Source organism: Pelophylax lessonae (assembly GCF_965119305.1).
Source record: "Pelophylax lessonae genome assembly, chromosome: 1".
NCBI lineage: Eukaryota > Metazoa > Chordata > Amphibia > Anura > Ranidae > Pelophylax > Pelophylax lessonae.
Window position 1 is genome coordinate 501,051,015 of NC_138768.1, and position 24,936 is coordinate 501,075,950.

At 44.9% G+C, this 24,936-nt stretch overlaps 1 protein-coding gene across 1 annotated transcript; it reads right to left on the reverse strand.

Annotated features, from left to right (window-relative positions):
• Positions 1–6,800: 6,800 nt before the first annotated feature.
• Positions 6,801–23,482, reverse strand: GNG7 (G protein subunit gamma 7; the record flags this gene model as incomplete). The annotated part of the gene is made up of 2 exons (XM_082269713.1): positions 6,801–7,269; positions 23,402–23,482. 2 exons carry the CDS (start codon positions 23,480–23,482, stop codon positions 7,144–7,146), a joined length of 207 nt encoding a protein of 68 aa, XP_082125839.1. The 3' UTR covers positions 6,801–7,143.
• Between the last annotated feature and the right edge of the window lie 1,454 nt (positions 23,483–24,936).

The following is a 24,936-nucleotide window of genomic DNA, read 5'->3' on the forward strand; positions in this document are numbered from 1 at the left end:
GATTCCAGTACTGCCGCTGATTACAATCTTTTAAACATTTTTACAATTAGATTGTCAGCTCCCAAACCAAGCCTCCTGGCTTTTTGCACGCAAAAATCACACTCAAAATAGGGGGATCTGTGCCATGTTTATAGGATAGAGGGAAAAACTCATCCTTACCATACAGCGAGGGCCCGCGTTCACCACAAGACCCGTCAGAGGGAAAGGGGGAACATACTACTCACCATACCGGAACCAGGCGGGCGCCAACTCCTGACAGTACCCCTCTCCACCGGGGTGGGAGGGCTGTCGACCAATCCGGACGCCGTGACTCATAGTCCTTGGCGTTTCAGCGAGACGTTTAACTCGCAGGGTCAGTCCCCGTCCAGTGGGACTATGTCGCGGCTGACCCAGCGCGGAGCTATGGCCTGCACACGCTCGCAGGCTGAACTGGGGTGACCACTGGATCTCAACACCCAGCCCGTCGCCCAGTTCAGCTTTCTTGCTTGAAGATCTCACAGGAACACTGGAGAAAAAAAGCTATCTAAAAATCTTTTTAAGCAAAAAATCCTGCCAGGACCGAAGATCCCAACAAGGTATCTAGGTCCTTACTCCTAACTAGACAGAAAAAAACTGATGTGCTGTAGTAGGGAGAGAGAGGATATACCCTCGGGGACTGCCCCTAGGGTGTGGCCAGAGCATTTTTTATTTCCTGTCTAGTCCTACTCCTGTGGAGGCAGCATAACCCGAAGGTGCTGAATCACAGAGGACTACGTCTGTCAATGAGCGATAGAGAAAAAGCAGTAAAGGGCTTCTTTAAATTGCGCCACTGTTCATTAACAGTATGATGAAATTCCGCAGGGCAGGGAAAAACCTGCGCTGATTTGCGGGTTCTTTGCGTTCCAAAAGAGGACACCCTAGCAGGAGGAGTGGGCTCATCCTCTAGGTGCAGTGTCTCCTTGATAGAGGTAATCAGCTCATCCATGAGTGCAAGCTCTTCAGGCGAGCCAGGGGGAGAAACATCAACCCCCTCCGCCTCCCCCTCGGACCCCATAAGGTCCAGAGATGAGCGAGACCCCGAGAAGGGCACGTCAGCCACAGCAGCCACATCGCCCTCTGAATCAGAGGAAATGGACAACCTTGCCCTTTTTGCGGATCGATCAGCCATCAGCATCTGCACCTGAGAAACTAAGGACGCCACTACCGCGGCCAGATCAGCCCCCTCGGGGGGTGCAGCAGCCCCCTGGTCCCCCACCAGGGCGGGGGGGAACTTGCTATCCTGAGAATCCATGCCCCAGCAATGAAAGGAAAAAAGAGTACTGGCCCTTTAACACCACGGCTAGCGCAGCCCACCGTACACTACTGTATGCACCGATCCCGCAGGGATAAAGGACACTGAGCAAGGAATGACAGGACAAAGAAGGTAAAAACCTGGAGAGAGCACAAACAGGCTGCTGCCACGGATCGCTGTCCCAGAGAAAGAGGAAGCGATGCAATAGCTGGCTGACTGAAATAGCCTATGAAGGCTCCGCAAACATGGCCGCTCGGCTGAGGGATGAGGCTACAGGAAAATGGCGCCGACATGTGCCCGAACTATCGCGGCCCGCCAAAATGGCGGCGAATGGTGCCAAAACACGGCGCTGTACAGGGACAGGGCCGGCCACAGCATATATGCAAAAAGATGGCGGATCGCAGCAGCGGCCGCCGCACACCACATGTCTGTACCTATATCTGCACCCAGAGTAGAACTCACAGCAGAGCAGGATGGCCCCCCTCGCAGCCCACAGGCAATGCATCCATACAGGGATCTGACAGGGAGCCCGCATTTTCACAGACATGGGGGTTCTACACAGCCACAGACTGACACCCACACAGAAGGTCCCCCCACAGAAGGTGCTTACCGTACCGGATGGCGTGGGGAGCCGTCTCCAGCGACAAACCGCTATCAAGGCAGACAGGGAGTGCCGCAGCCAGGACGCCTGTGGATCGCAGCCATAGACCGCAGCATGGCGTCCAGTGAGGTAGCCACCTCACAGGCAGCATCCCTGCAGCGAACAGGGATGGGTCGTTCAATGTGCCAGGGCAAACCTAAGCTGAACGCTCGATGGCAGGCTGGGGATCCATCTGGCACTCAGCCCTGAGATCCAGGGCGGCCAGTCCGAGACCCAGCTCCGTACGAACATCTTCATCCGAAGAACCCTAAACTAAAGCTGACAAAAAATAACAGCTAGTTAAAGGAAAGAAAAATACTTGAAATAAAATCAAAAAAGGGTAGAAGGCTGAGACTGAAGCCCCAGCACAGGAAAGCCTGCTACTCCTAAGCTAGGCAAGATCAAACTGAGCTGGGAATGCTGGTGCAGGGAGGTATTGACTGAGGGGACAGCCCCTAGGTGTGTGTCTATGCTAAAAGCTTTTGTTATTAACAATTCTTGTTGCCTAGCTACTCCTGCGGAGCAAAGGTCAATACCCATTGGTGAAGACTTGTGAGTGGGCGGCGACTGTCGGAGGACGTAAGAGAAATTTATTTTTTTTTTTGCACAATTTCAGTTTTTGGTGGCCCTTTTTTGTTTTTTAGTAGTCAACTTTCACCGCAATTTCTACTATTTACAGGTGGTTTTATACTCTATTCATGGTCACATGGTGATGGCAATTCTGTCTTTTCTTTCATGACCCCTTTACCAAGGTATTCCCTTCACCAAGTACTTTTGCACACATTGTTTTAGGTTAAGGCCCTTTGTCTTCTCTGGCCTTTGAAGGTTGCCGGTCTCTGTGCATTGTGGGCCGGATATCCCTCTCCCCCCAACTTCCGATGAGACTGATTCGCACATATTTTTCTTTGGGGAGAAATATAGCGGTTTGTTCAGTTTATATATATACTGTACATACATATACCTGGATTGAATTTGGATATGTGGATACTTATGGCGAGTGTTGTCCCACCTCTAAGTGTCTTTTTTGAATCTACAGGTCACTGCTACATTTAAGGTATACTCTTCCTCCCCCTTTTTTGTTTTTTTGGGGTCTTTGTCTCATGTTGCTACGTTCTCTTGTCTATAGATTTTCTGTGCGAAACGTGTCGAGATTTCAGCAAGCACAAAATTATCGACACTATTGATGTTCAAAATTGACCTATAAGTATTTCTATATATATATATATATATATATATATATATATATATATATATATAAATATATATATTATGTGCAATATTCTTAATTAAGCACCGTGTCTATTAAATATATTTAGCATTGTCTCTTTTATCTTTGTGTAGAATAAAATTGATGTAATTTTATATATATTTTTCGTGTGGTTGTCTCGTTGAAGTCCCTTGGGCCATATTCATTTGTTGTTACATGTAGCTAAATACATTTTGGCCTAAATGTATGACAAAAATTGAGTTTATTGGATATTATTTATAAGAAAAAAGTAGAAAAATTTAATTTCTCAAACTTTTCAGTCATGTTTTGGTTATATTGCAAAAAATAAAAACCGCAGAGGTGATCAAATGCCACCAAAAGCAAGCTCTGTTTGTGGGGGAAAAAAAGCCATAAATTTTGCTTGGGTACAGCATTGCATGACTGCGCAATTACCAGATAAAGTCACGCAGTGCCAAATTTAAAAAAATGGCCTGGTCATTAAGGGGGTAAAACGTTTTAAGTGATTAAACACATTTTAAATACTGAGTATGCTGTGTCTCGATTATACCTTACCTTTTTCAGCACTCTATGGAGTCACCCTTGCATGCAGGGACTCAAGTTGTATCTCCCTACACTGTGTGCATCAATAGAAACACAGCCCCATAGCCTAGGATAGCAAGGCAACACCCTGCTCCTCTCACACAGGGAGAAGGAGCCAGTAGTATTGAAGGTTATAAACAAAGTGCTGGGGTAAGAATTTTAACAAAAAGGTTTATTTTCTTGTGCTCAATATGTTAAGCTAAAAAAGGTTACAAGCTAAACTTTAAGAAATCTGACACAATTCAGTAGCTTTTTAAAAGTGTAGTTATTTATTTTATTTAACACTGTAACAGCTATACCACAAAAATATATAATTACAGTGCAAATAGATTTGGCACATGAAAAGGTTATTAATGTAAAGATTTGTTTTTAAAAATGATATCAATGTGCAAGGTGTACAAGCTGAAGTCACAGAGGTGAGAAAATATTGTGCACATCAATGACTGTAAATAAAATTTGCTGAAACACATTTAAACACATAGCAAATCTATGAAACAGCCATAGCATACTTGAATTATCAAAATATAGCTTACAATACCACATCTACATCTTACAACATGTATTGTTCATTATAAAGTGAATCACTTTAATTTCAGATTCTGTATCAGAATACTGTTGACGGATTCAAGAAAAAACAGTAAATGATAATGAAATAATGTAATTTAGGAATGATGCATGTAAGTCAATCTGGAAACTTTTTTTTTTTTTTATCTCAACTGCACTTTCAGAATGAATACACAGGGAACTAATACTATTCTGAGTTTTCAGCCTCAATATAAATATACATTTTGACCTGTTGCAGTGATTAAGATGTAGGCACAGTGGTTCCCTCAGGTTTATGGACCTTATTTCCAGGGTCAGTATGGGTTAGTCTCTGGTGTTAAAATATTATTGTTTAAGAACGGTTAAAAGTGGAGTTTAAAAAATGAGTTTTAATTCCCAACACAAAGCCAAATAATCTTTGCTTCAGCTTTCAAAACTCAATACCCAAGACCACTACAAGTTAAGAAAGCAGATAATGTATGTAGTGCCTTTGTCCAGATAACACCAACATGGACAATGATTTGGATCACTATGAAAAGAGACAGAAGACCTCAGACATAGGACATTTGACATATTATAAAGACATAACTACTCAAAATCTCACCTAGCCATATACATGCTAAATTAAATAATTTGTGCACTTTTTATACATTGGACGACAACTGAAACAGATTGTAAGTGCCAATGTTCAAGTAAAATACATACCTAAAGCAGAACCGTAGTCAAGTACAAAATTCCAATCACTGCCAAAGCTGTTCAGTTCTAAAGTAAACTATAATGGACTGATTTTCCCGCGGTATGTTAGAATCAGTAACGTCCTTTTTGCACCCTCATATGCAGAATCTGGCGCCATGTTTAGCCCCACTGCTCACCATTCTTGCTGGATACTTCACTGCCAACTTTTTGCAATAGCAAGTCCACCCCTGGGTTGTCACAGTGGTGCTGACACTTATAATATACGTCCCTAATGGCTTTCATGCAGCTTGAAAGCTGAAGAAAGTATTAGAGATCTGCCACGTATTATTTATGCCTGCATCAAGCCCTGCTGATGATCTTTATTACGAGTTTTTATTTTCAGCGTACGGTCCCATGGGAAAAAAAGGCATCATGAGAGCAGGAGAATGAGACTTTACATTCTGGCATCTATCTAGTAAGCCAGGAACACTTTGGCATCTGTCTAGTAAGCCAGGAACACTTTGTGGCTGTGAGTGATTGCGGATTTTGGGGTATCTGAAAGCACTTTAGAGATATGGAGTCTGCTGGCCTATTACAAAACTAAGATCTGACAGGGTGCAAAGTTGAAAAGACTAAAATTCTGTTTTAAATCTAAAAGTTATAGGAAGCAAAATGACTGAAGATGAACTCAAGTTCATCCAAGTGTTTTCTAGATGTGCCACATAATGTAAATATATTGGCTTAAAATGCTTAAATATAGGGAATGGCATGTTCATTTCAGGAAACAAAATTATATATAAATTAGAACTGGCACTTGATAATTAAGGGTGAATATATAGGAGCAAATACAGCATGAATTCAGGTTCATTCAGCCTGAACGGAGAGGAGTCTGATCTTACAGAGTTCCCTTACAGATACTCCTGACCTGCACCTCCTTTTAAGCTGCATCAGACTGTTTTGGCACTACCATTTGTTTTTTGTTTTTTTATTGGGAGAAAAGCAGCTCTTTCATAAAACAAAAGCCAGTAGTTGCATTTTTATCATAATATGGGTATAGAATAATAACTCAAATGCATATTCCATTTATCTCAACTAGTATAAAGCAATCCATAACTTAATTCTATTTATTTTAAGAATTTATTAGCCTGCGGGTTTTCTTCAACGTATGATTCACCTTCTAAAAGATCATAAGAATCTGTTTAGAGACCTTAAACTTGAAACTTCTGATTCCAGGCTAGAGTGCACCTTGAAACTTACAAAAAAAAAAATGTACTTCACAATTTACAAGTTTGTCTAAACAGTATCATTTGCAATAATGCAAACTTTTCAGATGCCTTAAACACAGGATTATTGCAGAGAGCTACAAAAGCCTACTAATAATCTTCTAATGTGGAGCTCTAGTCATCTGTAAAATGTTATCTTGAATTGTAACCTTTAAAAATAACACTGGATTTTAAGATTGTTATGTTGTAAATTCACAGGGTTCATACACAAATCCAAATCTGTGGAAACATGTAAAAAATGATCAGTTTGATCCGGAAAATTAATTTTTTTTTTTTTTAGACAGTGAAAAAGTCTATACATTTTTAAATTCTCTTGACACTAATTTCATCAGCATGCATCAGTAATTAAAACAATGGGAAGAGACAAAGAAAAAAAAGGACATATGGCATATTGTTTTGTAACCCATGCTAAAAACAAGTATGGCATTATGCTTGCAAGTTTGTATTGTCTGCTGGAAGAAATCCTTGACAGCAGACAAAAGTACAAAAAACAATCACATCAATATCATGAGGAATACATCACAGAAATTGATTCCATTGAGTTTGTGAAGCAGAAAAAAAAACCCAAAAACCAAAACAAAAAAAAAATTAGTGTCTATAAATACAGTCTAGTTTGTCCGTTCAGTCTATAATTCTAACTACAGCTTTACAGCACGGAACAGTCAGGTAATCTTCAGCAAAACCTTGCGGAAAACTTATTGGCACAAAGATTTATTTCCAGAAACACCAAAAATTAAAATACTGCTGCAGTCATTCAAATGGATTAGTATATTTAAAATCAAATTTTCTCTCATATAATGGGCTTTTTCTTCATTTTTCTTTCTTATGTTTCAGACGATCAACACTTGCTTGAAATTGATCCAGCCTTCTCCCTTAGACTCATTGAGCTGATGAAGAAACTGTGGTCATACTTGCAAGAGGACACTTAAAGAATGGAGCATGGCTTTTTGTCCTTAAATGGATTTTCTGAAGTTGGCATTCCAACCAGCAGTGGGTCATTTTTAGCATTCTGCTCACAGTAGTTCATGAGATCTGATGCTGCTTTAGATACCTGAAATTTGGCAATAGAACAACAACTGAAAACAGTGCATATATTACTTTAAACATGAAAATTCTCTTGCTCATATTCCGATCCTTGAGCACAACATGGACCCAGAATATACAGGTAAGGAGTTCTGACCTCCTGAGGTACATAAGCTACCTGCTTGTTCCAGGCCAAATCTCAAAGAAAGGGAGGGTAGGGATGGCCATGCAACTAACATTTTTAGAAGCAGGTCAGTATTGGCCGACTGTGTGGTTGATTTACTAAAACTGGAGTGGTGCAGCTCTGCACTGAAACCAATCAGCCTCCAGGTTTTTCTAACAAAACCAAATTTTACGAGCTGAAGTTAGAAGCAGATTAGCTACCATGCAAAGCTACACCAGATTTTGCACTTTAGTAAATCATTCCCTGTATTTCTATCATTACAGATTTTCTTTAAAGAGTGTGTAAACCCCTACAATGAACTCTTATTTAATTAAATTTTTTTATATACCTGTAAGTGCAAAACTACCTCAATATTAAAAAAAAAAAAAAAAATGATAAAATCAAGCGCTAGATAGAGTGGTATATATAGCAGTTTGCAAAAATAACTGGATTTTTGTAAGAACTTACCGTAAAATCCTTTTCTCTGAAGTTCATCGACAGATGCAGCTCCATCTCTTCAGACACTATAGGGTTATGCTCCTCCAGTCAGGAATAAGCACTAGGCAGGAAAAAAGCTTAACCACGCCCATGGAGCTGTCCCTGCAGGGATAACCCCACACACTCTATCAGCAATCAGTTTAGTTGCAAGCAGTGTTTACAATACAAAAAACCCCATTCACTCAAAAGTAGAGGGGCGGGTGCTGCGTCTGTCGAACTTCAGAGAAAAGGATTTTACTGTAAGTTCTTACAAAAATCCAGTTTTCTCGATCGTTCGACAGACACAGCTCCATCTCTTCAGAGACTTTAGGGATGTCCTAAAGCAGTATATTCATGAGGGGTGGGAAGACAATGCAAAGAAGCCATAATTCCCCAAAGGCTTTAAAACTTAGCCGATCAGGTAACATGGAGCTCAACCAGGAACAACTGGAGCTGACCCAGAAAAAAAAACATACACCCTCAAAGAGAAACAAAAAAGATTCTCTTCAAAAACAGCAGCCGGCAAAACCTTGCGGCCAAAGGAAGCATCCGAAGATGCCAACACATCAACGTTGTAGAATTTTGTGAAAGTATGCACAGGCGACCAAGTTGCCGCCATGCACACTTGCAGCACTGACGCCTGATGGCGAAAAGCCCAAGAGGCACTCAGCGCCCTAGTAGAATGCACCTTCACAGGGAAAAGGAGGAACCTGACCCTTCAGTGACTAAGCCTGAACAACCGTCTGCCTGATCCATCTGGATATGGTCGCAGCAGACGCAGCCAATCCTTTTCGAGGACCTTCGGAGTACAAAAAGAGTCAGATTTCCTGAAAGATTCAGTAGCCGCCAGGTAAACTCTAATGGCCCGAACCACATCCAAAGAATGCAAGGCAATTTCCTTAGGATGCTTGGGCTTAGGACAGGGTGAAGGCAGCACAATTCATTCTTCATTCAAATGAAGAAACGACTGATTAGGTTGAAGTACCACTTTATCTCTGTGTACCACCAGATAAGGTGAGCGGCATGACAACGCCGCCATTTCAGACACTCTGCGAGCAGAAGTGATAGCCACAAAGAAGGCAACCTTCTGGGACAATGAAAGCAGGGAAATCTCCCTAATGTTCTCAAAGGGAGGCTTTTGAAGACAACACCAAATTGAGATCACACGGCGGTAGCGGGGACCGTCTCGGGGGTGCCATAGGGCGTACTCCCTGTATGAAGGTACGAATCAAGACATGCGTAGCTAACGGGCATTGGAAATATATAGCTAAAGCCAACACTGCCTTTCTTTGATAGTGCCCAAAGCCAACCGCTATTCAACCCCTTTCTGCAGGAAGGCCAAAACCCTAGCAATCAAAAACAAGCGAGGGTGCACCTTCAGCGACTCACACCATGAAATGTACGATTTCCACGTACGATGATAGATCTTCCAGGAAGTCGACTTCCTAGCCTTCAAAAGCATAGGAATCAAAGAATCAGAAAGACCTCTGTCTCTAAACACCTGGCTTTCAACAGCCATGCCGTTAAAGCCAACGACTGTAAAGCAGAATGGAAGATTGGGCCTTGAGACAGCAGATCTTCCCTGAGAGGAAGTCTACAAGGAGCATCGGCAACCAACCTTACCTCCAGTCTGGAGCCACCAGAATGACAGGAATCCCTTCCACATCCTCGGCAGGAGTTTCCTTGGCATGAGTTTCAGCGGGGGGAACGCATAGATCAGCAGATAATGACCCCAAGGAGCCACCAGTGCGTCTGTGGCGTCGGCCAGAGGATCTCGAGACCTGGCTACGAACCTCTGGCACCTTCTTGTTGAGACGAGAAGCAAAACAGATCGACCTCGGGCGTCTCCCACCGAACACACAGGAGATGAAACCCCTCCGGGTTTGATCCAACACCTGATGACTCTGGTAATCCACTTGCCAGCTTTCTATACCTGGTGATTGATGTAAGCCACAGCCATGGCGTTGTCCGATTGAATCAGAACTGGACAATCTTGCAGACAAGTCATCCAGTGGCTCAGACCAAGCTTTATTGCTCTGAGCTCCAAAACATTTATTGGCAGTTTGGACTCTTCTACTGTCCAGGTTCCCTGGGCACAGAACTTACCCAGTACCCTGCCCCAGCCCAACAGGCTGGCGTCCGTGGTCACCACCGTCCAAAACAACGGGAGGAAGGACTTGCCATGGCACAATGCTGGAGAATGGAGCCACCATAACAGTCCAGATACCCCAGTATCGCTATCCCCCATTGGCGCAACAATGCCAAACCAGGGCCAGTACTTTGGTAAACACCCTGGAAGCAGAGGCTTAACCAAAGGGTAATGCCAAAAATTGATAATGCTCTTCTGCTATAGCAAAACGAAGAAACCGCTGGTGTCCAGCGTAGATAGGGATGTGCCGATATGCGTTCTTAATATCTAGGGAGGCCAAGAAGTCTCCCTTGTGTAGTGACGCCACCATCATGCGAATGGATTCCATACGAAGAACCTGTCCGACGGACGAGACCGGAATTCAATCTTGTACCCTGATCGGATCAGTTCTTGAACCCATTTGTCCTGAATCAAGGCAGTCCAAGGCTCCGGAAAGAAGCGAAGGTGCCCCCCCCCACCCCAGAAGCAGGTGAATGCGCCCTTTCATGCAGATAAGGATTTGTCTGCAGATCCAGACTGGCCGGTCTTTGATTTACCTGACAATGGCTTCTTTGAACTCCCAGATGACCTGAACGGCTTTCTTTTGTCTTGCGACCCGGAGGTACGAAAAAGCTGCTTATGAGCAGTAAAAGAAGGCCCCCGCCTAGAATGCGGCGCCTTACCCTAAGAAGATTGGGGAAGAAGAGTGCTCTTACCCCCTGTGATACCTTTGATCAACTCATCTAGAGAGGATCCAAACAGCCGCTCCCCTGTCAAATGAAGATCAGTAAAGGCCTTTTTGAAGGCCTGGTCAGCAGACCAGCTTCTTAGCCACACCATGCGCCTAATAGCAATCCCCACTGCCGACGTCCTGGCCACCAACAGAGCAGAATCCAGGGACGTATCACACATGAACACCAAAGCTTGAGCCAACTGGTCCAGTAGCTTCAACACCGCAGGGGAGATCCGTTCAGCTTCCAAGTTACTTGTAAGTAATTTAACCTATTCAGCAGCCATCTGTGCGTCTAGAATGTTCTCAAAGGTGGTCTTTAAAATGGACCCCGTTATCACGTGGAGATGGCGGGACAAGGACTCCACCCGTCTATACACCGGTGCCAGAGTCGCTGGTGGATCAACCGGGTGATCCACCTTCGGTGGTACAGTCCACCTAGTGGACACTGCCTCGGTAAAGGGGTAATGGCATGCAAAACGCTTAGGCACCACCAGCATATGCTTAATGCGCCGCCATTGTTCATCCACAATATTGTGAAAAAATTCTGGACAAGGGAACACCTTGCCCGATTTACGAGATTTTCGGGAGCCAAAAGACACCTGCATACCCGGCGCTGTCATCAGCCAATTTTAAAGTTTCCTGCACAGAAACTATAAGGGCTTCCACTAATGCACGTTCCCGCGCGGCAGCTGAGGACAGGTCCTCTTCACCATCAGAATGCGAAGACACCGACCCCTCAGGGTGGGCTATGTCTGCAGAGGCCACATCTGCTTGAGAGTCTGAGAACCCCGCCGATGGAAGCGAAGGCAGAGGGCGTTTGCAGCTGGCAACATTTGAAATTACAAAATCCACCTTAGACATCAGATTTTGCAATAAAGCTGCGATTTCAGGCTGGGACTGTGACCCAGAACGTTCCACAGTCACTCCAAGGGGGTCTGCAGGTGAAAATTTATCGTGGGACTCCATGTTACGGATTTTAAAATTGGAGCAGTGTCCCTTTAAGAACCGCCAAAACGTGATAGATGAGAAAAAAACTACAGGTAACCCCAGAAAAATGTTAGCAGGCCATTCAGGAGACTCCCAGCGTGTGCTTATGCAAAACAAAAGTGACACAGACTGCACAGGACGAGTACAAAAACTCTGCCTCTACATCTAAAAAAGCCATCCTGCACGCATGTCCAGCTTGTGAACCCCAGGAAAATGGCCGCTCAATGCAGTCACAAAGGGGATCTATAGAAAATGGCTACCTATGCAATACAATGGGAACAGAAAACATACATGATCCACAGCAAAATGGCGGCCCCAACAATGTGCCATGCGGTCTCCAAGACCACCAAAAGGGGTCCCAGAACAGTAGGCTTTAGAAGGTCCCCAAACAAGGACCCCATCAGTACAAGCCACCCCCACCACAGCAGCACCACAACGGCTGCATTACCGCCCCCCACCCCCCAAGGTAAACCGCTAGGGGTAAGGGAGTGCTGAGGGGTTTACAGGCCCAGTCTTCCGGGAGGTTACCGGAACAGAGGGAGCCCCTTGGGTCTGACTATTCCGGGGGGGATCCACTTCCACCCCGAGACCATCAGAGGTTTTGGGGGAACAATCTACTCACCATACTACGATACCAGGTGGGCGCCACACCGAAACAGGTCGTTGGGTCCCAGCGAGATGGTCCACACACACAGGCTCGTCCCCATCCATCGGGCAGTCTTGGCGAGGCCTAGTTCTGGACTATAACCTCCTCACGCCCGCTGGCCAGGCTGGGAGACCTTAAGGATCTAGATTATCCAGTGCGAAACAACAGCCAGCTGTTGCTTGTAGCTTCTCTGGATCTTGGTCCGTCGGGAACTAACTTGTGCAAAAAATAAGTATCAACACACAAAATTTCCCTGTTGAAAGCTAAGACCGAAGTCCCAGCAGGGAGCTAGGTCCTATTTCTAAAACTAGGCAGAAACAAACTGATTGCCGATAGAGTGTGTGGGGTTATGCCTGCAGGGACAGCTCCATGGGCGTGGTTAAGCTTTTTCCTGCCTAGTGCCTATTCCTGATTGGAGGAGCATAACCTTATAGTCTCTGAATAGATGGAGCTGCGCCTGTCGAACTATAGAGAAAAAGGTGAATATACAACCTACAAAGAACAATATAAAATAAGATCTATGCAGCACTGATAATTACATTTAGTGCTTCAACAAATTAATGTCCAAACAAAGAAAAAAATCCCTCCCAAAAAAACGACCTGTTTATCCTGTCATCAGTAATTCAGAGCTGTTCTGTGCTTTTTGTTTGCTAGCAATCAGAGGAAAATGCCAGGCTAGAGGTGAGGGTGTCCTATGTCCTGCACTGTACTCCAAGAAAATAATTTTACAGGCAAGTCAAAAGGACACCGTTTGTGAAGACCCACAGGCAGGACAAAAAATACAAGGATCAGATGGAAACCGTGGTTAAAGTGTTAAATTCACACTAATGTGTACTACATCTAAACAGTAAACAGTGTAGAGAAACCTTTGGGAGGTTTTGAAACTGAACAAAGAGAGGGCAGGACAATGTCCCAATTAAAGTGGAAGGAAAAGACCATCCTAGGTAGAAAGGGGCCAAAGGCCTAAAAACCACCTTGCATTTTTGCAAAACAAGGAAGGTTCTGTAAAAGGCAGGGCTGCTAGTTCTGATAGCAGTCTCTGAAATATTTGCCACGTGAAAAAATTTACTTAAGGAAGGTCAGCTAAAGGAATATCCTGACTAGGGTAAAAGGAAGGTTTCTGTAGAGCTAACCAAACCAAATCATTTATCCCAGCGTGAGAAAAGTGCATGGACAAGGGGAGAGATGTGAAGCCACCTCTTAAAAAGGCATTTATCAGAGAAGGGGAGGCCAAAGATATGCAGTATTGTCTCGCATGAAACTATTGTGCCTCGCACCATGTGAAGTAAGCCTTCAATGCGTGATAGTAGGCCTTCTGGGAGGTTACATAGTTTGTGAGGTTGAAAAAAGACATCAGTCCATCCAGTTCAACCTATGATGTGTGTGTGTGTGTGTGATGTTAATTGTACATTGTATACCCCCTTATATTGTGGTCTTTAAGGTGCCCATCTAATCGTTTTTTGACGCTATTGATGCTCCCTGCTGATACTACTGCTTGTGGAAGAGAATTCCACATCCTTACTGCTCTGACAGTAAAAAGAACCCCTAACGCATTTTAAGGTTAAACCGTTTTTCCTCTAGTTTTAGTGAGTGGCCACGTGTCTTATTGTATTCCCTTTCTCTGAAAAGTTTGTTCCTTATGCTAGGGTCATCACCAGTACAGTATTTGTACATTGAAATCATATCCCCCCACAGCTTTCAGCAGTGTTGAACTGAGTCGGAGGAACCCTGATCTCTCCAGACTTGAGTTTCAACAGCCAAGCCATTGAAGCCAGAGCCCATGAAGCAGGACAGGAGGCCATTTTTTTTTTTTAAACAGCAAGTCAAGATGATCTGGAACTGCCCATGGAGTGTCTCCCAAAGACTGAGAATGTACCAAATCCATCTGGCCCAATTTAGTGAAACAAAGATCACCATAATGTTCTCCATTTTTGATCCTGCAAAGCAGTCAAGGAGAAAATCATTGCAGAGGGAAGGTGTATATCAGTGGAAATTAATCATGGAGGGTAACCAGTGTAGCACTGCAAATGCCTTTAGATCCCTGACCCTGGCCATGAACCTGTCCCAACTTGTGGTTGATTTGGGATGCAAATCAGACTGACGGAAATTTCTTGTGCAGAGTTCAAGCAGGGAGGAGGCAGGGAATGAAATTTCATCCTGTATCCCTAGGAGATGCTCTCAGTCCAGGTGGATGAAAAAGCCAATAGATGTCCTCCCCCCGCTGCAAAAGCGGGGGCGCCCCTTCACTGTAATAAGGACTTGGTGCCAGACTTGACTGGCTTGAATATCCAAAAGTACTTGGCTTTTGAAGCAGAGGCCTGGGATTGAAGAAAGGAACCTGAAGGACTCATTCAGATGTGCAGCAGAGGTCTGGGATTGATGAAAGGAACTCGTATGGCTCATTCAGATGTGCAGCTATCAATCCTGCCCCTCTGAAAAGTGATCTGCGTCGGTTTGCTTTTCACAGGGTGTTTGACTGCATTGCACACAGTAGCAGGGCAGTTGCAGTGTGGACCCATTTATTTGAATGGGTCGCATTCAGGCAAGGGTACATTGGCTGCATCTTCTTTTCCAGGTTCCTTTATCCGTCCCCTGGCCAGCAGTGTGAGTGAGCAGCTGACTGCGGTGGGCAGCTTTTGCCTTCAAAGTTAAAAAGTGCTCTTTCCACCTATGACCTCCCTAAAAAATGAGGTCTAAATGAGGTCTAATGAAGGAGTCATTCTCCATCAAACTGAATTCTTTAGAGACATCTCTTACAAACCGTATCCACAGACTAGTTCCACAGCCAGAGAATTTTGGGAATTAGTATGGCAAGGCAAAATTTTTGCCGCACGGAGTCCGCCAACCCATCCAGGCAGTAGCACAATGCTAATAGGAGAGCACCAATTGATCCGGATTTGTTCCAGACTTCCAGGGTCTAGCGAACAGACAGAGACCAACAACAGCTGGATGGCAAAGCTTGACAAAGCAAAGGAGGCTCTTTGAGGAGGGCCTCAAACCTTTTTTTTACGCTGGGCCTTTGAAGATTAGGACATCCTCAACTAAAACCATAGGTATTGGTTAAGGCAGGAAACCGAGTCCACCAGAAGAACTGGGCAATTTTTGCAGTAAGCCCCCCTCCCAACTCTGTACAGGTGCGCAAACCTTTTGGGAGGGATATACAACTTGTCTGCCCATGGCCAGTCCTCGTAAAAGATGTCCTGTACCAGTAGTATTGGCATAGCATTTCATACTGGTGACCTTTAGTCCAGTAGGTAGGGTTGTCTCTAGTTTTAAACAGGAGAATACCTCATCAACCAGAACATTAATGGTGTCTTTTAGCTTAGGAGAGATAAAGGGAGAATGCCCACCCTCCCAGGAGGGGACCTCAGACATGAAGGATTCACATTCCACTTCCATATTTTCCTCCGAGACGTAATCAGGGTGCAACACTGTTGTGATTGGCAAGTCGAACAATGGCTCAATAGAGGACAATGAAAGGGATGCCTGAGTAGGGGAGAAACTCAGAAGTGTGGAGACCGAAATTCAATGTACAAGAAGCAGTGTTTTCAAAGGAACTCTGAATTACCCAATCATGGTCCTGTGTACAGTGTGTGATGGCCTGCCCCCTCGTCCCATTTACCTTCTGCTTGACATCCGTCATGAGGGTGAAAGGATCCCCTGAGGGGTACTGACAACCTGCTGCTCCACAGTAAAAGGGTTTCAAACATCCTGTCTTAAAGCTGAAGGTTGCTGAATAACCCAGTGAAAGGAGACGTGGAGACCTGCAATTAGGAGCAGGGTAGAGAGTTGTAGCGCGCCTTGCCTGTAGAAGAGCAGTGTGCTCAAAATGGCACCTAAATTTTGAGGAGGGCTAAAGTACCTCCTACAGGGCGGAACACTGGGCACAGAACCGGCCAATAGCATGCCCAAATGTGTTGAAAGGGAGGCACAGAAATTTCCTCACTAAGTATGTGGTGCATGGAATGGTATAGCCATGGCAAACTATTGTTTGCATTGCATGATGCTCCACAACTGCAACAAACTATTTAAAAGTGTTGCAGCGGCAATGCAACACACTGCTCATGGCCTATGGAAAATCCCTGCACCCTATGTGCACATGGCAGAAGCCCAGTGACTGCTTCCTGGCTGGGGGGCTCGGGGAGGTGGAGGTGTGGAAAAAGATATAGGGAGACTACATATGGGTAGGGTCAAAGCCCTGGACTCACCACCCCAGGGTAGTGGCTTCTTCTCAGGGAAGAACCCTCCAGGTGAGGACGACTCTTGCTTTACCAGCTTCAGGAGGGCATAACCAGAACTCTTCACATAAAGAACAGAGTGTAGACTTCTCAATGTTCCAGGTAGAATTGGAATTGTAAACCAGAAACTTTCTCCTAGTAGAGAGGGGTTGTCCCTCACCTAAGGACACTAGCAAAAAACTGAGCCTTGATGGGGGCAAGAGAGTTTAAATGAGCGGTTTTAATTTCTTTGCCAAAGTCCTCATTTGAAGGTGGCAACGTGTAACCCATGGTCTTGATTGATGGAAGGCTGAGTTCTGTAAGATTAGGAAAAATGGATTTTTGTAAAATCTTACCGTAAAATCCTTTTCTCTTAGCTCATCGACAGACGTAGTCCTCGGTGATACACCACCTTCGGGTTATGTTACCTCCGCAGGAGCAGGACTAGACAGGAAATTAAAAAGCTCTGGCCACACCCTAGGGGCAGTCCCAGAGGGTATATCCTCTCTCTCTCTGCCTCAGCAAATCAGTTATGTGAAAAAGCAGTGCTTAGAGAATTTAACCCAACCCAACTCCAAAACAGAGGGGCGGGGACTACGTCTGTCGATGAGCTAAGAGAAAAGGATTTTACGGTAAGATTTTACAAAAATCCATTTTTCTCTAGCGCTCATCGACAGACGTAGTCCTCGGTGATACACCACCTTCGGGACGTCCCAGAGCAGTATCACAACTGAGGGGTGGGAAAATGGAAATCAAATCCCAATCTAGAAGGCCCAACCGGTGCCAACTAGAAGTTTACAATGCTCATCCTTAATGATGAGACTCAACCAAAAAAAGAGAAAACAATTTTTTTTTTTTTTTTTTCAAACAGAAAAAAACCCTTGAGGTAGACCACCGGTCTCCTCAAATTGCGGCCTGCAAAACCTTGCGGCCAAATGAGGCATCCGCCGATGCCGTCACATCAATTTTATAGAATTTTGTAAAGGTATGTACCGACGACCAGGTGGCCGCCTTACATACCTGGACCACTGACGCCTGATGGCGAAAGGCCCAGGAAGTACTGAGCGCTCGAGTGGAGTGCGCCCTAACAGGGAACGGAGGACTCTGACCCTTAATAGAATAAGCCTGTACCACCGTTTGTCTAATCCATTTGGCAATGGTCGCGGCAGATGCAGGCAAACCCTTTCTAGGGCCATCCGTGATCACAAAAAGTGAATCCGTCTTACGGAATGATTCCGTAGCTTTCAGGTATACCCTGATTGCCCGAACCACATCTAAGGAATGCAACGCATGTTCCCGATGATGCTTGGGCTGAGGACACAAGGAAGGTAGTACAATATCTTCATTCAGATGAAAATCTGAAACCACCTTGGGAAGAAAAGATGGCTTAGGATGAAGTACTACCTTATCCCTATGAATCACTAGGTATGGTGACTGGCATGATAATGCAGCCAGGTCTGACACCCTGCGAGCAGAAGTAATAGCCACCAAGAAGGCCACCTTCTGGGATAGAGTAAGCAAGGGAATCTCCCTGATGTTTTCAAAGGGAGGTTTCTGTAGAACCGACAAAACCAAATTAAGATCCCAGGGCGGTAAGGGCGCGCGGACTGGAGGAGCCAGGTGCCGCACCCCCTGGATGAAATTCCGCACCAAGGATTTGGTAGCTAAAGGCTTCTGAAAGAAGATTGCTAATGCTGAAACTTGACCCTTGATGGTGCTCAAGGCTAGCTTCTGCTCAACCCCTTGTTGCAAAAAGGCCAATATTCGAGTCACCGAATAGGTACGAGGAGGAAATCCTAAAGATTCGCACCACGCAATATAAGTCTTCCATGTGTGATAATAGACTTTGCTGGAAGTCGCTTTCCTTGCTTTAATAAGGGTAGGAATGACTGAAGTAGACAAACCTCTGTCCTTCAGTACTTGGGTCTCAATGGCCAGGCCATTAAAACCAGCGACTGTAAAGCACGAAGGTAAATTGGTCCTTGAGACCACAGACACTCCCTGAGACGAAGTTCCCACGGAACGTCTGCGACTAACATGTCCAAGTCGGCCAGGCCGGCTTGAGGAGGCCAGCCTAGAATTTCTAGGACCACTGGCGCTGATTGGATCTGAACCAGGCGTCCCTAGAGCTATCTGGCCCCGACCATCCGAGAAAGTCTGGTCGTTTTCTGTTCCCACACATTTATCAGATACCTGATAGTTATCAGGAAAGGTGATCTTTTCTGGTTGAACCTCAGGGACCGAAGTCACCCGACTATAGGCTACTTGGCCTATCTGGTCAACCAGATCCGATTCCTGTGAGGTATCGGGACTAATCTTAGGAAAAGGTAAAGGAAAAGATCTTTTCAGGGAACGGTAACTACCGCTTCCTGTGGTACTTAAATGTTGGAAGGGAAGAATCGCACCGGTAGTAGTGGTTGATGCTCGATCTAATGTCCTGAATACCGGTGAAAACGTCCCCCCACCCTGAAACCGGGTGGGGGCGCACCTTCAGGCTGTGTACTCCTTTGCTTCGGGTTTGGCTGGGTTGGTCCCCTTCGTGAACCCTCCTGGAGGAGTCTTGCCTTTCCCGCTAGTACCAGCCGGGCGCCCTTTATGGGCGGTAAAGAAAGGTCCTCGCTTGTTGCGAGGTCCCTTAGCTTTTGCAGCCTGTGGCAAAAAAGTGCTCTTGCCCCCAGTGGCATCCTTAATGATTTCATCTAGGTTGGCTCCAAATAGACGATTCCCCTGAAAGGGGAGATTGGTCAAGGTCTTTTTGGAACCTAGGTCAGCTGACCAGCATTTTAACCACAGCACACGTCTGAGGATCACTGCTAACTTAGATGCATGCCCTAATAGGGGAGTAGTGTCCAAGGCTGCGTCACAGATAAACCGTAGCCCTTGTATGATCTGTTCCATCAAATCAGATGTCTCCTGGGGAATATCTTTTCCCCTAAGATCTTGGCGTACCATTTTCGCCCATTCCGTAAGTGTCTGGGAAACTAGACCAATAACGATTACTGGTCTAAATGCTGACCCTATCAGAGAAAAGATAGTGCGGGACTCTGCTTCTATCTTTCGATCCACCGGATCCTTAAAGGACGAAGTGTCCTCCACTGGAATAACCGTGGCTTTATTCAGCCTGGAAATAGGCGGATCCACGACTGGTGGTACCGTCCATTTCTTAATGATGGATTCCTCAAACGGATAGCGTCTAGCAATACGCTTGGAAATAGTAAAGGTACGTTTAGAATGCTCCCATTCTCCTTTAATCTGATTACCAAAACATTTAGGTACAGGAAAAGCCTTCGCCGTCTTGATGGGCTTATTAGTCCCAAAAGGCCTCTCTGTTTCAGTTGCCTCTGCCGGTAAAGCCTCAAGTTTTAAGGTTTCTTGCACTGCCACAACTAGTGCGTCCACCAATGCTTCTTCCTGAATTATAGCAAGAGAAGAAGCGTCCTCCTCACTGTCTGAGGGGGCTTTACCTGGGATAACAGCCCTTGCAGAGGAACCTGCAACTGCCGTGACCATCTCTGAATCTGAGTCAGAGGTGTCAGATGGTATAGGGGTAGGCGGGGGTCGCTTCCTTGACCCCCGTCCCTGACAGGCCGCCTCCACCCGAGCCACCATAGACTCCAAAATTGCTGTAAATGACTCTATACTCTGTGCACCGGCGGGTCCCGAGGCCCCCTCGAGGGAAACAGGTGGGGGAATATGTGTGGCAGGGTCCATAATAACTCCAGTTACTTCCTGGATAATATAATTCAAAAGTAAAGAAAAAAACTTTTTTTTTTTTTTTTTTTTTTTTCTGACCCCCAGCGCCACAAAAAAGCCCCTTAGTGTTACCTGCTTAGGGATCCCTATCGATCGAGAGAGAGAGAGATAGACCCCCAGGCTCACCACTTGATGCTCAGAGTTAAACTGCAACAGCTTACAGCGCTGTCTTGACAAACAGGAAGTCTTTTGGCTGGCTGCCCAGGAAGAAAGGAGGCGGCTCCGCCCCTCTGAACGCCTTCCGGCGCCTCCCCCAAGCTCCACGAGGTGTAGGATCACCTCAAACATGGCCGCCCCCATGCTGGAGACACGAGGCTACGCCAAAATGGCGGCTCGTGCGATCCAGCAAAACAAATGGCGGCGGCCTAAACTGAATAGCGGTGTGCTGCAGGGCACACAACACTCTCTCTGCATGGGGATATGGCGTGGTTGGCGGTACCGGCCCTGGCGGACCGCGTGGCCGTTCGGGAGGCCTGCTAATAGCTGGAGATCTGATTTGGAAGGCAGTCTACATGTCCGTGGCTTCTGACTGGTAGGTAGCTTATACTTAACTCATAAGATTCCCAGAATGCCACAGATTACATCTTTAAAACATGTATACAATAGATTGTTAGCTCCCAAGCCAAGCCTCCTGGCTTTTGCACACATAAATCACACTCAAAGTAGGAGGATTTGTGACATGTTATAGGATAGAAAGGACTCTTTCTTACCATACAGAGAGGGGCCCGCGTTCACCACAAAACCCGTCAGGGAAAAAGGGGGAACATACTACTCACCATACCGGAACCAGGCGGGCACCAACTCCTGACAGTACCCCTCTCCACCGGGGCGGGAGGGCTGTCGACCGATACGGACGCCGTGACTCATGGTCTTTGGCGTTTCGGCGAGACGTTTAACTCGCGTGGACAGTCCTTTAATGGGACTTTGTCGCGGCCGACCCAGCGCGGAGCTATGGCCTGCACGCGCTCGTAGGCTGAACTGGGGTGACCACCGTCGCCCAGTTCAGCTTTCTTGCTTGAAGATCTCACAGGAACACTGGAGAAAAAAGCTGTCTAAAAAAATCCTTTAAGAAAAAATTCTTGCCAGGACCTAAGATCCCAGCAAGGTGTCTAGGTCCTTACTCCTAACTAGACAGAAAATAACTGATTTGCTGAGGCAGAGAGAGAGAGGATATACCCTCTGGGACTGCCCCTAGGGTGTGGCCAGAGCTTTTTAATTTCCTGTCTAGTCCTGCTCCTGCGGAGGTAACATAACCCGAAGGTGGTGTATCACCGAGGACTACGTCTGTCGATGAGCGCTAGAGAAATACTATTTAGCCCTCCATCCTCTTCTCTTAGACTAAAAAACAATTAGTATTTATGATGTGAATAAGAAGGCAAAAGGGACTGGTTAGGAAGTAGACAACATGCAGGGCTTACAACACTTTGTTCACAAAAATGCAGTGCGTTGTCAGTCCATAGGAGGAAATTAAGGCTGCATTCACACTTGAGCGTAGCGTTTTCGCGTGGGTTTTTACTGCGATTTGTACCGCGATTTTCAGGTGTTTTGGAGGCAGGCATTGACATCTTTCAAAAACGCTGGTAATCAGCCCAAAAAGAAGCTCATGTACTTTTTTCAGCTACAGGTGTTTTGCAAAACGCTCAGATGTGAACAGGGGCCATTTAAATTAATGGGGTTTTACTTGTTGGGCGTTTTGGAACGGGTTTTTTTAGCGTTTTTGGAGCTGTAAAACGCTCTAAAACACCCAGGTGTGAATGGAGCCTAACAGCTGATTGCATTTCTAGCAGAACAATCATTTTCTGTATTTGCAGGGCTTTTGGTATATATCAAAAATTGTACAATTACAGTCTTCCTTGCATCCCCTTGTAGGCACTTATCACTCTTCCAAGTAGTGTTTTAAACACAAAAATCTATCTAGTGATAAAGAATGAACTATTTAGTGATTTTTCAACAGCAGCATTCTGATTCTGTGCTTAGAGGTGCTGCCGGAATCAGGTAATCAAGTATTTACTCGCAGAACCACAGAAGAGCCGCAAGGAAAAGCAGTAGCAAAGAATTTCAGAGCACTACTACTATTTTCAGATTTAAAAAAAGAGAGGTAAAAATGGCCCATATTGTGGACAAATCTTTCAGTGCTCACCAACCCTGTGCAGGCTGACAGGCACACACCATTTTTTTTTTTTTTTTAAAGAAGAAGAAGCTCCTACTAATTTGTGCTAGGTGATAGAACTATTAAGAACTGTTGCTTTCAGACCTTACCATAAAGCACCACTGTTTATACAGCCGTTTCTAAGCTGGGTATACACCTACAGTTTTTTTCTCCGTTTAACAAGCAAATTGAAAAAAAAAAAAAAAATGACAGATCCTTGCATCAACACAATGACATGCGATCCCGGGATCTCCCACACTGTGCTACTGTATTCTGATGAGGGCACTCCCTCAACTACCCCCTCTCCATTTCCCTGCTAGAATACACTGATCAGCGTATCCAGCTGGACTGCAAGCGCTGATCGAATGCTGGCTGTCCAACAAAACCCTTCGACAGCAGCTGGTCATTTGTTGGACAGACAGAGGTACACACATACTGAAAGTTGGCCGGTTCCTGCTGAAGTTTTTTTTTCAACCTAGCTCGAATGAAAAAAAAAAAAAAAAAAAAAACAACCGGAAAGATTGCTGTACTAACACAAGCAATATTAGTACAGTGATGTCCCCTGCTGTGCTACTGTGTTCTAACAGGGCGTTTGCCCCCTAGCTAGGACACACTGATGGTTTTCCAGCATGTCTATTCAACAGAAACCGATCTTGAGACTGGCTTCTTTCGGACAGGGAGCTACACATGGGCCAAAAGTCGGCCGGTTAATGTCGAACCAACCATTTTCGAACCGTGTGTACCACCTTGTTAAGACACTGCTAAGGAAAGGCTAAACAAAGGAGTACTCAGCATAACCACTACACAATGTTAAGCGGTGTAAAAAAAAAAAAAAAAAAAAAAAAAACTCATGGGAGGGAACAAAGGAAGACATAAATAGGGAAATGTTAGCTGGGAAATTAGGTACCTTGATTCTCTCAATACCAGCCTCGATGCGGAGCTGTTCCACCAGTTTCCGGGCTTGTGCAATGTTGTTAGAGGTTGACATCTTCCATAAATCTTAATACAAAACCTTGAGAAATGTCTGTAAAAGAAACAGAATATTACTTAACAAGATGCATGTCATAAATAAAGTGTTATTAAACCCAAAAGCAATCATATTGCAGCTTACTAATTCGTAGATGTGATGCCTACATTAGTTATCTTTTTAAGACTTATTTTCAATTGGTGATCCTGCAGGTACGTTTTTTTTTTTTTTTAAACAAACTCTCTTGTAGAGGTATCTGCTACAAGGAATGGGACAAACCATTTAACACTGGTAGGAGTGCTTAAAATGATCAGCTTTTATGTATTCATGTAAATCTATATACTAAAAAGGAAAAAACGGTTTGCTGTAACGGCGTATAAAATATTAACTGGAGTTTGGCTTCAATTTGTTTAGTGTTTTTAAATCTGCTAGTATATATAAAAACACTCCCATCCCCCCAGTCTGACAATGCTGCTGTCCAAAAGGTACCCCTTTGCTTTTTCACTCTAATACAGGAGGAGTCTTACTGGCACCATGAAAAAATGCCTAAAAAATAATAAAAATTGCAGCCACCACTTTAAGGTTACATATATATTTAGTATATTTAATTAAAACTTACACATAGGAATTGTCAGCCCATTCCTGCCGCAATTTGTATATTAACATTCCGAAGCACGATACCTGTGCCTAGAATGTGTTAATTGATGTTCATCCCTTTGAGTACCAGCAGTTGACTATTTGCACTGTTGCTGCCACTCAAAATCAATGAACGTAGGGTTCCCCAATGAATGAAACCAAACAAATTGGTAACCAATAATGTGCTCATTATCAGCTCGGACAGTAATTACATTTAGGCTAAAGGCTCCACCGACAAAAATCAAAGCCTTAAAGTGGTTCTACAAGGCAAAAGGTTTTTGCCCACCCAGCCTATAGCAAAATGACGGCTGGGAGGGACTCTCGTCGATCCAGGTGGATGTCATATGATGTCCTCCCAAGCCGCGCTGCTGTGCAATCTATCACTGGCTCTCTCCACCGGACACAGCCCACGACTGATCATTGTACCGGCTCCCTGCCAGTGCCATGTGACCACTGTAAAAAATGACAGCAGATCACATAACTGTTGTAAACAATGAATGGCTTCCATTCAAGCCATCCATTGTGTACAATTGTTTTGCTAGCTGTGATTGGTCACAGTCATCACATGGTACAGACTGGGCCAATCACAGCCCATCTGTGCCATGTGATCAGCTGTGGCCAGTCACAGCTAATCACAACAAAACAAACTGAATTAAATTTTTTTTCAGTAAAATGCTTACTTACAGTAAATCCGGAAAGTATTCACAGCATTTCACTTTTTCTACATTTTGTTATGTTACAGCCTTATTCCAAAATGGATTAAATGGTTTTCCTCAAAATTCTACAAACTTTACACCATAATGACAACGTGAAAGAAGTTTTGTTTGAAATCTTTGCAA